The sequence below is a fragment of the Mus pahari genome, chromosome 2 (genome assembly GCF_900095145.1).
Source record: "Mus pahari chromosome 2, PAHARI_EIJ_v1.1, whole genome shotgun sequence".
Lineage (NCBI taxonomy): Eukaryota > Metazoa > Chordata > Mammalia > Rodentia > Muridae > Mus > Mus pahari.
This window is the reverse complement of record NC_034591.1, coordinates 22,669,758-22,688,001: the sequence shown is the minus strand read 5'-3', so window position 1 is coordinate 22,688,001 and position 18,244 is coordinate 22,669,758. Positions and strand designations below refer to the sequence as shown.

At 40.2% G+C, this 18,244-nt stretch overlaps 1 protein-coding gene across 4 annotated transcripts in view; it reads right to left on the bottom strand.

Moving 5' to 3' along the window:
• Nucleotides 1–18,244, bottom strand: part of Rbm33 (RNA binding motif protein 33) — a 103,896-nt gene that overhangs the window by 29,191 nt on the left and 56,461 nt on the right. For all 4 annotated transcript variants that reach the window (XM_029533888.1, XM_029533889.1, XM_029533894.1 and 1 more), the window contains 4 exons: nucleotides 6,018–6,150; nucleotides 4,646–4,989; nucleotides 2,646–2,960; nucleotides 1,248–1,535 (listed from right to left, as the gene is read on the bottom strand). In XM_029533888.1, coding sequence (XP_029389748.1) covers nucleotides 1,248–1,535; nucleotides 2,646–2,960; nucleotides 4,646–4,989; nucleotides 6,018–6,150 — 1,080 coding nt within the window. The remainder of the gene's footprint in view (nucleotides 1–1,247; nucleotides 1,536–2,645; nucleotides 2,961–4,645; nucleotides 4,990–6,017; nucleotides 6,151–18,244) is intronic.

The window sequence follows — 18,244 nt, the reverse complement described above, 5'->3', positions numbered from 1 at the left end:
GAAAGAGAGAAAAAAGAAAAAGCCAGGTGTGGTGGCACATGCCTTTAATCCCAGCACTCAGGAGGCAGAGGCAGGTGGATTTCTGAGTTCGAGGCCAGGCTGGTCTACAGAGTGAGTTCCAGGACAGCCAGGGCTACACAGAGAAACCCTGTCTCAACACCCCCCCCCCCAAAAGATCATTTTATTTAGGTTTGGAGGGAGGAGGGTTTGCTGAGATTGAACACAGGGTCTTGTGAATGTTGGCCAATGCTTTACCACCGGGGGAGGGGGAAAATACACACACACACACACACACACACACACACACACACACACACATTATTATTATTAAATTATTATTATTATAATTATTATTTAATTCTGAGAAGGATCTAAGTTGCCCAGACTGGCCTTGAACTACTGATTTTCCTGCCTCACTGAACCTTCAGAGTAGCTGAGATTACAAGGATGCAACCCAAGACCCAGATCACAAAGGCTCTTTATAAACCATGTCATTCCAGTTCAGTAGAGCCAGTTTTCTTTCATGCACTGATTATGAAACCCACATATCAAACTTTTAATATGTCTATTAAATGCCATCCAAAACATTCTGACTTTCTAATTTTGATGTGATACAATTAATAACATCGGAATCACTTATCAGAAGAAAACCTGAACAATGAAAGCCTAATTAAAAGGTTAAAACAGTATTAACTGGTTTTTATTTTAGAAGGATGAATTCCCTCAATTCTTGCTATCATTACACTGAACAATATAATCAGTCCACTCAACATGGATTTTACAGGTGCTGTACTTATCTGTGCCCAGCTCCCAGATACACCCTACCTTATTTCATCCTCACTTAACAGGTAAGAAAGTTGAGGTTTGTAAGAAGTGAAAATCATAAAATACTAATCCACATTTATTACCCCGCGCCTACTCTTAATTACCTAATATAATTAAGGCCGCAGAACCACATGGTTTTGTGAGTAAGGTTTTACTGGTATTCAACACATCTGTTCCTGTAAGAACTTTTTATAAACCACTTTGTACCACAATGGCCAAAGTAAGTAACTATGATCGTCTAGAACATTTATAGAACTTGGAGGTCCTTTACAGAAAACATCTCCTAAACCTGGATATATATTGATTCTATACAATATAACAATAACTGTACAAATATAATCCTTGCATGCATGAACTAAGCAGAATACATTGGTACTCAGGACTCTATTCCAGAGACAATGAACCCCAGGAAGGCGTCCTACCTCTGCTTCTGTTTTTCCTTCTTCCTTAGGTTGAGCCTCAGGACTCAGTGGCTTGGCTTTTGCATCCGTCTTTCCCTGTGAGCTCCTGGAAGACACCACAGCCCTACAAGGTGGGGATGTGTTGACAACGGACTTCACCTGAGCAACAGGTGTAGAGGAGCATCGATGACCACTCATTTCCAAAACATGTGAAGGTGCTATGGGGAGTTCACGCAGATTACTGTTTCTGGGAGCAGTGGGTTGCATCTGCTGCATGGGCCGTTTGCTTATATTCTGAGATGCTGCATTCTGTCACAAAAAGAAACACAAGTTTATTAGCAAGTAAAACAAGTGATCACTGTCATCAATAACTGCCTTCCTTTATGAGAGGTAAACCCCTTACTCTCTGGCAAGTACTTTTAATGCTAAGTGTTGCTGTGTGCCTTGATGCTTAGGACTCAGTTCCATAAAGATACAGCTTCCACTTACAAAAGTAAAACCCAGTGATTTTCCATTAAATGGACTAACATTTTTAGCAGCATTCTGGGCCAAACAATAACTACAATAACACCTCACTCTGCCTGCCTCAAGGACCCAACTGTATCAATGGCACATTGTTTCTACTTTACCTAAGTTTAAAATGGAACAGCAGAACCCAACGCTATGTTTTAATCTTATAAAAAGCTTTCTGAAGGAGAAAGGTGCCACAAAGTTCTTTCACAAGAAGAGACATGCCTGAGAAGAGAACCTACATGTCAAGGGTCAGAGATGGCTGAGACAACGAGGAACTGAGCTTGACATCACCCTAACAAGGAAACAGGACTACACATGCCTCTCCTCTAGCTAGAAACACCTTAAAGGTGTTGTCCAAGTCATTTTACAACATAAAGAGGCAGGATTAGGAAAACAGGTTCAAAGCAACTCACTGACTTGCTCAAACTATGAGGATAAAAGTACAGGATGAAGATGCAGAATTATAGAAAGGAATTGTGTTAGGATATTGTGAGTCAAGACAATGATGGAAGGAAGCTACATTTTACTCTCATACCAACCTAAAATTTCCCAGTTCCTTTCAATGGATGAGAAGAAGACCACATGTAAAATCTAACACCACGAACAAATACAAGTTAATTTCCTATAACTGAATGTAAGCTCTGAATCAGGACCTAGAGGCAGATAATCTATATCAAAAGCTAAGCCCCTTGCACTGGAAGAATGACTCAACAGTACTATCTAATCACTACAGAAAACTCAAGACTCAGAAAAGGTAAGTTAATATCTAAAATTTAAATTTTTTTGCAAAGTACTCTAAAAAATTGGTTTTGCTTTTGAAAATAAACTGTTTATTAACTAGAAAATTAACTAGCTCAAAAATTACGTTCCATAAAACCTGTAAGTTAACCCACATCTGTTACTCACATGCCGGAGCCCCTGATGTGGGGCACACTGCATCCGACTGTTGCTGGGCTGTGGCTGGGCAGTCTGTACATGTGGCCTGAACTGCGGCTGAGACATGGGCATCAGAGGAGGGGGAGGAGCAGAAAGGTGGTGATGATGCTGGTGCTGTTGTGGCTGATGCTGAGGGGGAGGCTGATGTTGTGGGGGAGGCTGGTGTGGAGGCTGGAGGGGAGGCTGAAGGGGCGGCTGGTGCTGGTGATGCTGGGGCTGCTGTTGGGGCTGTTGCGGCTGGGGCTGTGGTTGATGAGGTGGTGGCAACGGAGGATGCAAGGGTCCCTTCCATTACAAAAGAAAGAGAAACAACAACAGCTTATTAATAAATGTGCTAGGGAGATCTCAATGCAATGGTTTCCTTAAAAACCCAGCATGAGAAGAAGCTTATGTGGAGAACTAACGCCATCATAAATGCAGCAACTGGCTGCTGACACTACCTTTGTTTGCCTAAACATATGCATCATCATAAAAGGCAACCTCCCACAGCATGCTCAAAGGGTCTACAAGGGAAAAAGTACAGTCGCAAGGACACAATGCTTTCTAACTACATGTTCATGGCAACTGCTGCTTGGTAATAGAGTTATTAATTTCTTTAGATTCACCTATATTCCAATATTTCTATAACAAAGGAGAAATTATTTCTATTTTTATTTTAAAAAATCAAAATATTTAACCTGCTTTGAACACTGTAAATAGTTATCTTTTCTTTTTTAGCTTAAATGTATACTCTTTTTAACTTACTTACTGCTTGACGAGCTGTGTGTACATGTGAGTATATAAGCACAAACATGAGCATGTGCCCGAGGCGATCAGAGGATAACTTGCTAGCATCAGTTCTTTCTTTCCATCATGTGAGTTCCAGGGGTCAAACTCAGGTGATCAGGCTTGACCGCAGGTGTTTTTACCTGCTATGCTAGCTATCGGCTTAGATATACTTTTAAGTAATTTATTTATGTGTATGGATGTTTTAGGTGAATGTATGTCTATGTACTTTGGGCATGTCTGATGCCTACCAAGGCCAGAAGATTTTGGATCCCTTGGGACTGGAGTTACAAATGATTGTGAGCCACCCCGGATGTGCTGGGGATTGGATCCCATCCTCTGGAGAGGCAGGAAATGCTCTTAATGACTGAGCCATCTTTCTAGTCTCTAAATAGACATTCTTGTATTCCCTGGGTATCCAAATAGTTGAGACAAGTATATTATTACCAACTCTCCCTACCCCTTTTTTGGGTACACAATACTTCCCAAGTTCTGGAATTAAGGAATACCTCTGCAACTCACGTGATCACTATATACCTTGATAATTAAGATTAAAATACATCCGGGCGGTGGTGGCGCACGCCTTTAATCCCAGCACTTGAGAGGCAGAGGCAGGCAGATTTCTGAGTTCGAGGCCAGCCTGGTCTACAAAGTGAGTTCCAGGACAGCCAGGGCTACACAGAGAAACCCTGTCTCGAACCCTCCCACAAAAGAAAAAAAAAGATTTATTATTCCTATATATATGAATGAATGATAGGAAAAGTGTCACAATTCTTATACTGGCCAGTAAATGCCTACCAGCAGAGGGCGCACAAGTCTGTCACATAAAGAGTGAGAAAGAGCACACCTTTTCTCCCCACCAAGGAAGGCCATTGTTTCTCCTGAGCAGGAATAGGGTGCTAAGAAAGCATTACACAAGCTAAACTATTAGGGCTTTAAATACTTTAAATGTTAGTGGTCTTACATCACTTTTAAAATTCCAAGTTCAGTTCCTAGAAAACGCGAATCACTTTACCACATTTCCTAGTATTAAGGAAGTAAACAATACTGTCCAGAAGAGCTGGCTATGTCAACAGTAAATTTAAGACTACTACTTCTCATATCATTTACATAACCATAAGTTAGCAGAAACAAAACCTGAAACTTCTCTTTCGTGAACCACAAAGGCTTAGCACCATACAGGCATGGCTAGCTCATGTGCATACCTGAAGGTTAGGCTGTGCATGTGTAGGCAGGAATGGCTGTCCCGGGCTGGGTAGAAATGGCTGTCTAGGAGGAATGAAAGGCCTGGCAGTTGCTGACCCTGGCTGGCTAAAGTGCAGGATCCCCACTGGGCCTGGGGGCTGCAGGGCTGGTCTTACAGGCCTCTCTCGAGGGAACACTGGCTGCTGTCCTTGTTGATTAAAAGCTGGTCCAGGCTGAGTGAACGGTAAGGGATTCTGAGTAGGAACAGGATGGCTGCTGTTCAGGAGCGTGGGAGGAGGCGGCGGTGGAGGAGGACTTCGCTGTTCCAAAAAAAGATGACTGGGGAACCTTGGTTCACCTGAAACTGAATAGTAATTCATTACCTTCGAGTTAGAAAAACTTCTTAGATAAGCTATAGAGGAATTTTAATACAGCCACATGGCTGCTTTGGCAAAGGATCACAGCCTAAGGTAAGATCTCTCTAGAATGCTGATACCTACTGGATTACAGTATGGTCTGGCTGGAATATGGACACACCCTTAGTACACACCTTTAATCCCTAATAATGAAGTTGAGGTTACTGTGTAGAATGGAGCAGCCATATTTTGAAAGTGACATCTAATTGAGGGGCAAAGTGATAGATCAGAGAAAGACTGACAGAATGAGTGAGAGATAGGATACATTCTACTCACAAAGAACAGACAGGAAAGACAGGCTACTTAAGAGCATTGAGAAAAAGAATGTTGGTGGTGAGTGTGTTCGGCAGTTTTTTGGAGACAGACTGCAGAGAGAACAAGCTAGACACAGGTAAAAACAGAACAAGGCAGAGAATGAAAAAGAGCCAGAAGATTAGAATGTATTGCCAAAGTTAGTTATGAGGCCAAGTAGAGCAATTCAGGCAGAAGCACAAAGGCAGCAGATCTAATCAGTCAGCTTGGAAGATCAGACTATACAGAGAGGCTAGAAGCTTCAGACAGGCCTAGAACAGAGAAAGAAATGCTCTGAGCTCAGCCCAAGCCCTGTATTCATACAGCTTAGGTTAAGCTCTTCTCAAATCCCTCTATCCAAGGAAATAAGCGACATTTACAATGAGTATTTTCAGGAACTACCTCACTATTTTCAAGTGTTAGCATCGTAATTTATAAAGAATCCTAGATTTAGCTATCCTGGCATGATTTTGTGGGTTGTTTTCTATAAACCATTTCTTCTTTGTAGAAGACTGTCATATTTCAGATCCAATTACTGTTTGATTTTAGCCACTGAGATGACTGGTAGACTCACAGTAGTACATCTTCTAGTGGGAGGCAAATTCTGTTTTAGCAGTAACTGCATAGGTATATCATTCAATGCAGCTGTCACTTCATCCTGTGCCCATTACATCCCTTCATGTACCTCCTAAGAAGAAAGGGTCTCGTTCCTGAGGTGGGGGTGGGGCTCTCCACTGGTCCTGGAGAGGAAGTCTAGGTGGCTGGTTAAAGCTGTTGGGAACAGGTCCAGGCGTGTGCTGTGGAAACTCTGGAGGGCCCTAAAGAACAATGGAAAACAAGATGAGAAACACCATGTAGGCTTCAGAACATACACAGAATCCCAAGCTTAACAATTAGTCCTATGGTCAGCCTACCTCTTTCTGTTGCCTAAGCATGTACATACATGAAGATAAATATCTATATGTAAATATATATGATATTCCATAAAAAGGGATTTGCCATAAAACAATCAAGAATCAAAATGCAGCATCAAAAAAATTCAGGAATTTAACATAACTAGAGAGCCATAGCACTGCCTCAAGATTTATTCAAATCTACATAACTGTTGACTTTCACTTCCAGAAATCCAAAAGAGTAACGTCTACTTCACACAACCCTAATCTACAGCTATGAGGCAATTTACTTCAAAAATAGGAAAAAAAAATTCAATTTGTGCCTTAACAAAAGTGAGCAATCTGAGATAACAGAAGAACATTAATTTTAAGAAATCAAATTATTAAAAGAAAAATGACATAGCTGATTCTCTTGTATAAAAACAACTTACATTCAGGATGGGTTACAACTCAATGCAAGAGTGTTCCTCTGCCACCACCGTGAGGCCCTACGCTCTATACCAAGCACCCAAAGAAAACCAAACTAACCAACAAACTCGATCATTCTCAGTAACTCTATTTTACTAGTAGAACAGAGAAAGATAAAGGAAAAGGACCTCATCTCACTGTCCTTTAGTGTAGTCATTGAGATAGTTAAAATCTGTGCGAGTATCAAAGGAACTACTACTCAAAGAAGAAAAAGAAAGAGCACAAAGTGCTCTAAAATGAAATAATATCAAATTCTTTTCATGCAGTATTACCGCATCTATGAGAAGTAACCCAGTATTTCTCAACTCTTAATTCAGTGGTTAAGAATGCTTGCTATTTTTGCAGGGGACCTGAGTTTGGTTTCTAGCATGATGACTGTAAGCAGCTCATAATCACTTGTAACTCCACCTATAGGAGATCCAATGTCCTCTTCTGGCCTCTGTTAGCATTGTACTCTCATGTAATATACATGTGCATATATAATTAAAAATAAAATTTAGAAAACAATCTTCCTCATAAATGCAAACCTCTTAGTGGTTTTTGTTTATTGTTTTATTACTAATTTTAGCTACTCTCCCTAAATGTGACCCCATTTTATAACACCAAAAATACTTTTTTCTGTTGCCTTTAAGTGTCTGCTCTAGGGCCAGCAAGACGGCAGTGGGTGCAAAGTATCTCACATCCAATCTGATGACCTGAGTCTGACCCCTGCAAACTGTCCTCTGACCTCCTTACACGCATCTTACACACAAGCACACAGAAACAACAACAAATGTAAAGATCTACTTTAGAGTTGGGGAGATGTCTCAATGGAACTTGCTTCATAAGCATCAAGACCTGAGTTTCAACCCTCTGTATGCATATAAACACAGGTTGTGATAGCACAGACCTAGAAACCCAATGCTGAGGAAATGAAGAAGGAGGACTCACTGATCAATCAATCAGACTAGCTAAAATGGTTCCAGATTTAGTTATAAACCCTCAGAAAATAAGACAGAAATGTGACTGAGGAAGACATCCAGCATCAACCTCTGATCCTATACATGTGCACCCACACACAAAACACACAGGTGGTGGAAGGGGAGGAGAGGGAGGCAAGGAGGGACCAAGAGAGCAAGCCTGAACCTGGGGGCACAATAAAAATAATGCAAAACAAACACTCCCATTTACCACAAACCTGTAAACCTATTGGCTAAAATTGGCAATAAAATGAGGTTTGAAATGTAAGCATTACATCTTTCTCAAAATAAAGTATTAGGATTTATTGAAAGATATAGAACAGAAATCCCCACAGATCACATTAGCTATGTCAAATGAAGCTGAGGCAACCATCACCAAACCTAAAGAAGTTTCTTGCTACCAAAAAAGATGTCAAGATACCTTCTCCTCAAAGCACAGTCAATAACGAGGAACCTGTGAATATGTAAAACATATTTGCCCATCCTCAGAACACAAACACAAAAATGGTACTAGCTAGACACATCACTACCCTGATGCTCTGAGAGGATTCTTTAACATCTTCACTTTGATAAAATACAGAAAACTTTTTCTATCAACATAGGTTGTTACCATGCTGATACTTAAGAAGCCTGAATAAGGAGTTCTAACAGACATGCCCATTCTACCATGAAGTCAATGAAACACATCATGTGCATTGTATGTAACATTCTTTACATGTAAGAGCATAGTGTGAGCACTCCAGTTTCAGTTCTGTGCGTCGGCATATTCTGCCACATACAATTTGAGCATCCTTAGTCTGAAAAATCAGTAACTTTCTAAGTCTCAAAGTTTCATTTTGCAGATTTCAAATTTTGGTTTAAGGTTACTCAATGGGTATAATCCAGGTTATTCATTCCCAGACTAGAAAACTCTGAAACCTGAAATACTCTGGTCCTACCCATTTCAGATAAAAATGACTCAACACCTGTAAGTATATCCAAACATGTTTTTGAGTGATCTTCAAAATTTCCTGGATTATAAACTAGAAATTATGTTTATATGACATCTGATGAGATGGGGGAAAGAAAGGGAGAATGGGACGGAGGAAGAATATATGAATGAATGAATGAATGAATGAGAACCAGTTTATATACCTCTGGTATATAACTGATACTGTGGCTTCTGATCCAAGTGCCTTAGTTAGGGTTTCTACTGCTGTTATAAAACACCATGACAAAAAAGAAATTCAGGGAAAGATTTATTGGATTAATTTAATCTCAGCCTGCTTTCTTCCAAGAGCATTAGCTCAGAGTAGCACCACCTCACTGTGTGCTGGGACCTCTCATCACAACCATCAATTAAGAAAATGCCCAGGAGGCTTATTCACAGGCCATTCTGGTAGGAACAATTGCTAAGTTAGGACTCACTCTTACTATATGACTCTAGCATGTGCTAAGTTGACAAACTAACCACCACACCAAGTAAATCAGTAATCCTGACACTTTCCAATTAGACAACTGTCCTCCAAAGCTGTGTAGAACTGCCACCTCAGGGACAGTTTGAAATGGAACACACTGAGGCCATCAGAAATCACAAACAGTGGGCCCACCTCTCATAACAGTTCAGAAGATTAGAAATGGTTTAGAACTCAGCATGTGTGGACATGTGTGAATAAGGTGAAACCCCAACTCTAGAGTCAGGCACCTGGCATGCTTATAAGAGGTTACTTGAATCCACTGTTGACTGCCTATGGTTCTACTGTCGATCTTGATGTCAGAGGATCTGGGAGAAGAAAGCTGGCCTGAATGCAGGATCACATACTCCCTACCTTACAGTGATTTTCACGTTAAAAAAAAAAAAAGATTTATTTTATATACATAAGTACACTGTAGCTATCTTCAGACACATCAGGAAGAGGGCATCAGATCCCATGACAGATGGTTGTGAGCCGCCATGCAGGTGATGGAAGTTTAGCACCTTAGAAGAGCAGTCACTGCTCTTAACCACGGAACCATCTCTCCAGCCCTCTTAGAATTTTAATAACTACCATGTGACTCCAAGAACATCATCATGCACTTTATAATCACCTACAGAGGACCAAAGGTGTTCTGGTTCAAAGACTGCCATCATCTGCCCATACAAGGCCCATTACCTCATCAAACATGACCAAGAAACAAAATCTTTATGATGTCAAATCACTGCCTAAAGTCAAAGTCACACCTCTACTTTGGTAACTTTATCACAGTCACTCAACCACATCAAAAGATTTCACTGAAAAAATTCAGTGTGAACTGCCACAGGTTATCATTGTCAAGACAAAGGTCGCAGAATTAGAGATTTCAAACAGTAATCAACTTTCCCCTTAGATACAAAACATCTGTGGCACTATGAACTCTAGAAACTATACTAGACTTCTACAATGCATCTATTTCTTTAAAAACTTTATTCATGTTTTGTTTTAAAAAACAAAAACAAAAAAACAAAATTCCCTTGAGAACAGTTTCTCTGGTAGAAATGGCACTTTCTGCCACCCCTCCTCATTTCAGACAGGCCCAGAGGTTTGTTTCACAAGATGACCCACATTCCCACTTCCCAGCCTGCTTTTCACTATACAATGAAAAGGCTCATTACAGAAGATTAGTATCACCAAGTGATTTGAACTGGTCCACCATCACTGGGAAGTCTTTTTCCTATCCCTAGTCAGCTTCTTCTCCCACTGCCCTGGTCACTTTCCATCCAATCATCTTCTGGCTCTGATCTGCAATACAGCTTCTTCTATGCCTGCAACAGTCTGAGCAGCCTTAAACAGGAAGGCTTGGATACATCCAAGTATTGCATAGTCATTAGTAATGTGCGTGCTAATTTTTAATAGCAACCTATTTAAGATAATCTAAGTTTTCATTCTATTACTTCATTTAGTCAATTTTTTCATAGAAACAAACAGTATACGGACTTACAGCAAGCACTGAAGGCATGCTACTGATGTGGTTTTTAACAGTGAGTATGCTTCAGGCACCTCAATTTTTAGCTATGTTAACAAGTTGGCAAAGAGCAGAGCAGGAGGAATTGAAGAGGGAAGAATTTAACACAATACTTACATAAGACATGTACAGGTGCTACACACCTATTCTCTCAGACAAGACTACTCTGAACTCAGCAAGTCCCAGGGGAATCCTCCTGTCTCTGCCTCATAAAAGTTGCGATTACAAGCATGCCCCACTACATCCAGATTTGTTATGTGTGCTTGGTATTGAACTCAGGTCTTCATCTTTGCATGGCAAGCATTTTGCCAACTGAGCTATTCTTGTGGCCCCAGGTACATAACTTCTTAGTCTCTACATACTATCAGAGTCCACAGAAGAATATCTAAATCTTCATTACTTCTGAAGATACCCTTTTATATTAAACTGAAAATATAATGGGATCTCAAATCTTGCCCCTTTGGATTCTTAATACTGTTAAGTTTTCTTTTCTGGTACCCATATGCTGCTTAAATGCATATTCTTAAACATTACAATGTGTGGGGTATGATAATTCTATGATTCACTGGAACCTAAAAGCTTAAGACTCATGGTAATTCTTAAGCAGAGCATTATTCTGGCTTCCAGATGAACCTTTAAGGGCCTAGCTGAGAATGGATACTCACAATAACACTGACTATAGCACTTGTTCCACGGTACAGAAGAATCCAGAACTGACTAACAGCTGCCTCAACCCTGTCATTCTACCCAGTCACTCCCCAGCTGCAGCCCAGAGAAGGTGACTTATTGTCTGGGCCCAGGTTTACTCACTTGTAAAATGGGAATAACAACAATACCTAAAAAAGTAATGGAACAGAAAAGTACTCTGCACAGTACCCAACAAACAACCTAACTATCAAACATGTCATTGTCATCCTTGCATGATGTACTTGTAGGCAGTCATCTAAACTGTGAAATGAAGCACAGTACTGCTGATAATTCCCACGTTTCCTTGTCATGTGAGAACCAAAGGAGTTGAAAACCTGAAACCCCCTCAGTCTCTCTGCCTCTAACTGAAGGTCTGTAAGGCATAATGCTATATCTATTATACACACTAATACTTGGCACAAAATCTGGCACACAGGCTGTCATGAGGTGTTATAGTTAGTAAATAAATAACTTCCCACTTCTAATAGCAAGTTAATACCAAACCTTACAGTCTAAACTTGGAAGTACTGCAGCACACTAAAACACTGGCTTCCACAAAGCACACTGGTATTTATAGCATGACACAAGGCAGGAGAAGGAAAGGAGAGAAGGGGAGGAAGGGAGGTTGGGAGGCTGGCTGGTGGGTTGGTTGGCTGGTGGGTTGATTGGTTGGTTGGTGGGTTGGTTGGTTAGTTGGTTGGCTGGTTGGTTGGTTGGTGGATTGGTTGGTTGGTGGGTTGGCTGGTTAGTTGGTTGGTTGGTTGGTTGTTGGTTGATTGGTTGGTTGGTGGGTGGGTTGGTTTGGGGTCTTAGCCTGAAGTTTCCTGAGCTGATTGTATCTGAAACTCACAAAGTGCACAAAAGCCAAGGTCTGAGGTGACCACAGGTTTTAGCACTCTCAGATTCTCTGGCTTTGTAATAGTACTGGAAAAGAAAGTAAAGATAAACATAGATTCTGTCTCTCCTAATCTTAGAGACAACCACCATTTTTTTTTTTAAAGAGTCAACGTTATTTGGACAGTCTGTTGTCTACTTCTAAGACTGTCCATTTCCATTGCTCTGCTCTAGACTGAACTGAGACTTGATCTATAAGATAGATAAAGTCCAGCTCTAATCATTCACCCCATACATAGCAACAAGTACTTTTGGGGGTTAAATCTAAATATAAAAAGAGGTTAAAAAAAAAAAAAAAAAAAAAAAAAAAAAAAAAAAAAAAAAAAAAAAAAACCCTAGAAATATCCTCATTGTGACAGAAATTTCTCAAAGAATAACCCATCCATCACAACATCTATGTAAGTAATTTCCTGAATTTGTTCAAGTGCTAGCCAAAGGCTTAATTAAGTCTGTGGATGGCAGTTAACAGAGGAGGAAGAGGAAGAGGAGGAGGACCCATTGTTACTACAAGAATATGGGTGCTAATAAAATATTAATACATACCAGTGCCATTTGTTTTACACCAACCTGAGCTCCACTTCCCCAAAGACAGCTAGTTGCTAGAGGTCCTCAAGTGTGTCTGTCATGTTCTGAGAATTAGCAAGGCTCTGGCATGCAGCCTTCCCTGAAGGTCTTACAGGTAGGAAAGCATATATAGCGAGTGGAATCTCTAATCTAGAAAGCTAAAGCCTCCCATAAATTATCCTCATTCTTCTCCCAGATACTTGCAAATGTCTAGAGCACATCAGAGCCAGAGGCATGAAACTTGACAAATGAGCCATGTAGTAAGGACATTCTATAGTTCTACCTGTGAGGTCAGCCAACTCTGGGTACTCATGAAATAGGCACTCTGATGCCATCTAGGTATCAAAACCACATCTGTAGATGTTTCAAATGCCACCCAGACTCTCATTCACTGCTTTTCTGGGGTCTACCTAAGAGGAGGGGAAACCCTTATATACACATGCTGACTCAAGCTGGGACTTATGCTCAGAGCTCTGCCTTAAGTAGGGGTAAGGGTCTGGGGCTCAGGACTCTTAGCTGGAACTACATCTCAGCCTTGCTTCATATCCTGTCTTTCCTGATTCCCTCTACCTAGCCAGTTTCTGCTTCTGCTACCCTCAGATTCAATTACCACTACTCCAGCCTAGGATCTCACAAGGCCACAACTACAATGCTACCTAATTTCTTTAGTCCAGGGGTGCTTCAGCTGGTATACACCATCTAGCAAGCCTTACTCTGGAATGCAGGCACTCAGGTAGCAAATGAGCAGGTAAGTAAGATAGGTCCTCAAAACATTATAGAACTACCATCAACCGAATATGTTCTCCCTTTCTCAATCCTCCCCTCTTACAGTCACTGAGATCTGGTGTATGACCCTGAACACATCCTGGCCCACACAAGTCATACAGACAATATTGTACTTAGAAAGGTTCAACAAGCCATTATTCCTTAGTAGGAAGAAACATAGGTTTAAGAGTTCCATCACAAATGAACGGCAGCCACACTTGAGATTCTTCCATCTCCTTCAGCTCAATGCTTAAGTCACAGAACACTTTACCATGTCATTCTTGCAGTGACTCCTACTACTACATGGGTATATAGCCTGGAAAATGACTAATTCTCTCACCAAATGCATAATTCCTTTAGAACTGTGTTGTCATGGAACTTGCAGTACTAAAGTGCTTCTACCATTAGAAAGAAAAGACTGGTTTAATCCACTCAAACTGCTCTGCTTTTTTTTAAATATATCTCTTTAAAAATCCAAGATAGATTATTATCCCCTCGTAATTCCTGTACATATTGTGTTTTTTACTTTTTTGCGTCTCTTCTTAATTTTATGACATTATCCATATTAATTCTATTCAGAAAGAACTGATAACTGCAATTACAAAAACATAGATGGAAACTTTGCATAAATTGCTGAGCAAAAACTTAATCGTATAAGGATGAGAATAAAAGGGCTTCAACTGCTATTATGAGACTTATCAGCTTCTCTAAAAGGGTCAGTTGATATGTTTTAATGAGAGTAATTAAATACTTTAACAATGTCATTGAAATTTCCTGAATCTTTCAATAAATTACAACCTTCCTGTATAACATGTTTTCATTTATTAATCTCACTTAAAATGCAAAGAACTCTATAAGAAACAAATTGACACTTAATAACACCTCTCAGTTAATTCTGATTAAATGGGTTAAAAGCAAAGAATAAAGAACACCAGTGACCCTGGGCATAATTAAAATTACAGCCTTCTATCACAATGTGTTAATCCTCTTATCTGAGCATTCTCCATAGATTTTTTTTTTTCCCTTTCAGGTTGTACCTTGTTTTAATACACTGATTTTCCTAGAAAGCATTTTTATTTATAGATACAAGTTAAATACTCTAAAGAAGGAAGTTTCAGGAACACTGAGTGAATTTATGCAAGGCACTGTTGTTGGTTCAAGCAATAAACTAGAATGGTAAGCTAAAAACCTCTCTGTTGTATAAAATACTGCTCTTGCAACCTTCCAAGAGATCTTACATTCTGTCACAAACAAGCAGTGCATACAAACCTGCCACCACTGTGCCTATTAACAGGCCTTACTAGCAAATCCTCCCAACGACTGTTAGAACCTTGTAAAATTAGTTCTAAGACTTTTTTATTTTTATTTTTTTAAAGAAAACAGAAGCAATTAAAAAGCAAAGTCAGGCAATGGTAGCACATGACTTTAATCCCAGCACTCAGAAGACATAGTCAGGTCTACAGAACGAGTTCCAAGAGAGCCAGAGCTATACAGAGATCCTAGTCTCAAAACAACAACAAAAGCAGTGGTCTAGTTATATGGAGAAAAAGCATATAGCCTGTAAATTCCCAAATTTTCCACACGACCCACTGACAACCTAAGGATGAGCACTTGTTTCCAGGAACACCATAGTGAGCAAACAAACGGCAATACTGGAACACTACATAGCAACAAGCAAGGACAAGTCACCAGCAGGTACAACAAAGCCAGTGAACCTCAGGCGCCTTATGCCCCAGGAGAGGGGCCAGACCCCAGACACATGCAAAAGTCCATTTAAAAGACAAGATGCTCAGTGACTGGCAAGGCCAACACAGACCCTGTGTAATGGCACTGTCTCAGTGACTGATCCTGCCTCAAAATAAATAAAGTGCACAGATCCTGAGGGGTAATCCCTAAGACCTAGGGCATGTGTGCATGCGCTCTTTCAAATATAAAACAAACAAACAAACAAACAAACAAACAAACCCTGGTGTGTTCTTTGTAGAATACACCCCTAACCCCAAAGAGATTTTCTTCATATAGAGAGCAGTTCTGATTTTTAACTTTCTATCATGTGCCTACATTACTAAACTGTTAACACTGGTTAACAGTGTTTAACAGTTTGTATAATTAAATTGCAACATTAGTGGTGGTCTACATTACGATATCATCTAGGGACAGAAAAGTGTCTCAATGGGTAAAGGCTCTTGCTGCCAAGCCTGGGTACCTGAGAACCCAGGTTGGAGAAGAAAAACCAACACTCAAAAGTTGTCGTCTGAACTCCATAGGAATGCCCAGGCATAAATGGTTGTGCACATAGAATTTGTACGTGCGACGATTCTGACTGCTGTATAAGAAATCTGTATGAAACAATTTCAATAGCTATCTTGTGGCCTCTGGGTTGTCAGTGTGGCCTTTAACCCAGCCCCACCTCCAGTGCTGTGCATACAGAATGCTGACATAACAGAGTCAAGTTAATGGGTTACTGAATCTGATAAGTCACCTCTACCTTTAATGGCTCTTTCCACTGTGTTTAGCTGCTTGTATTACTGCTACAGATGGCCATTCATTGATATGATTAAATTTGATGGTATGATAATATATGGTAATCATGATTAATCAGAATCCCAGAAGCAAGTGGAGGATGCTGGGTATTATGTCACCTGCATTTTAAACTGGATTCCCTGCTTGTAAGCCTGACAATATCTGACAGCTGGAAGGATCTCCTACCACATTCTCCTGCTACTCCTTAAAGATCTGATAAGAGAAAATGTCTATCATCCCTTCCCTATCTTAAGTGCTAATAATTATAAGGCATTGCAGCCATGTTGTAAAAACTGTAAGCACTCAAAAGCAAGACTTTCCTTCCTAGAGAGCATCATCTTGATTCTCATCAGTGAGGTTGTAATCAGAAAAGAAATGGGATTTGCTGCAGCAGTCTCGAAGACATGATTTGCATGAAATAGCACTCAGGACCTATCATCCAGCAAGTCCCAATCACCAGCACCGGATACCACACACCACACCCTGGCCCAGAGCTCTACTGTACCAGCTAATAAACAAGAAAGACACTGCTAAAGATTAATTTCAACCTAAAACTATAAATTTCATCCTTGATTTAAATAAAGAACAACAAAAACTTATTCACCACCAGTATGGAGAAAAGGAAAGTGAACATAGTTCCACACTTAAGCAAGAAAATATTCGCAATTGCTACCTTTTGGGAAAGGGAAAATCAACTTTCTCAAATGAGAGTGGAACTGGGTAGATCCTATCAACCACACCCCAGGGTAGGCCCTGGGCATGCTACTGTTTTGGGGGGTGGGGTGTTAGTGTGGGTTTACTGGGCTTTGGTTTGACATTTGGTTCTGTTGTTTGGAGGGAGGAAGAGAGAGCATGAAACTCTATGAGTAGGGTGGAGGAGAGGATTTGGGGAAGGGGAAAATATGATTAAAATATATGCACAAAGTTTTAACTTAAAAAATAAAAGGGAAAAATTTTCTATAGCCTATCTGTATATTACTGGTTACCAGAAACATTACTAGTCTAATACAACATTGCAAAAATTACAGAACCAAAACAGCTTTAATAACCTATGTCAGGAAGTTTTAATCAGTGGTTCTCAACCTTTCTTACGCTATGACCCTTTAACACAGTTCTTCATGTTTTGGTGACCCTCCAGCCAGAAATTTTATCGCTACTTCATAACTGTAAATTTGCTATGAGTTGTATGTTTTCTAATGTTCTTAGCTGATCCCCGTGAAAGGGTCAATTGATATCCCCAAAGAGGTCAGACCCACAGTCTGAGAACAACTGCTTTAAATGGAAATTTATATATAAAACAGCAATGGGACTGAAATGGAATCTTGACCCATCAAAACCCTCAAAGTAACATTTATTGCAATAATTGACATTTTAGCATTGCTATGAGCAAACAATGTCTTTTCTAGGACAAACAACTAAAAAATATACATGAAGAAAAGAATTCATGATTTTCCATGGTAATGACATACAGAGGGACTGTCTCTATGCAGTGAAACCAAGATTCTTAACATGAAAACAGGAACACTTGAACTGAAAGTAGAACTCAGAAAAAAAAGACAGGACCTTAAACTAGTGGCTCCTATCATAAAAACAGACATACGTGTGCTCTGAACTGATACTGGCAAGCTCTAGTTGTGCAGCTAGTGTAATAGTTGGTGCTACCAGGCAAGGAGTCAGAAAGAATACCGTATGACCCCTGCTTTGGATGTTACTAGCTCCTGTGGGCATCTATCATTTAAATCACAGGTACACTTTACATTTAGAAGATTTTAACACTGACTCAAGACAAACGTGAAACATAGCCATTCTCTGATCAATATCAACTGAGATATAATGTATATTTGCAAGAAATTTGTAAGTCTGGTCTGAAAATATAAAATAACCATTTCACTAAATTAAAAATGGAAATACACTGCATAGACCTGTTGGGGTCTCCCAGCTCCTTGTTGCTGCCAAGCCTACCAAGAGGACCTCCCCAGATCTCCCAGAATGCAGCGTCCTTAGACCGCCTACATCAACGGGCACTCATCCCCGCCTCGATCCTTGGACCCGCCTTATGATCCCTTGGACCCACCTACGATTGGACGGCCGCCGGCGACTTAGGAAGGCGGGCTGGAGATCTTTCCATGTTATTTTAAACGGAGTTCGGTTATTAAACTTCAGAGCCTTGAACAGAATTTTGTCTAGGCTTTCATTTT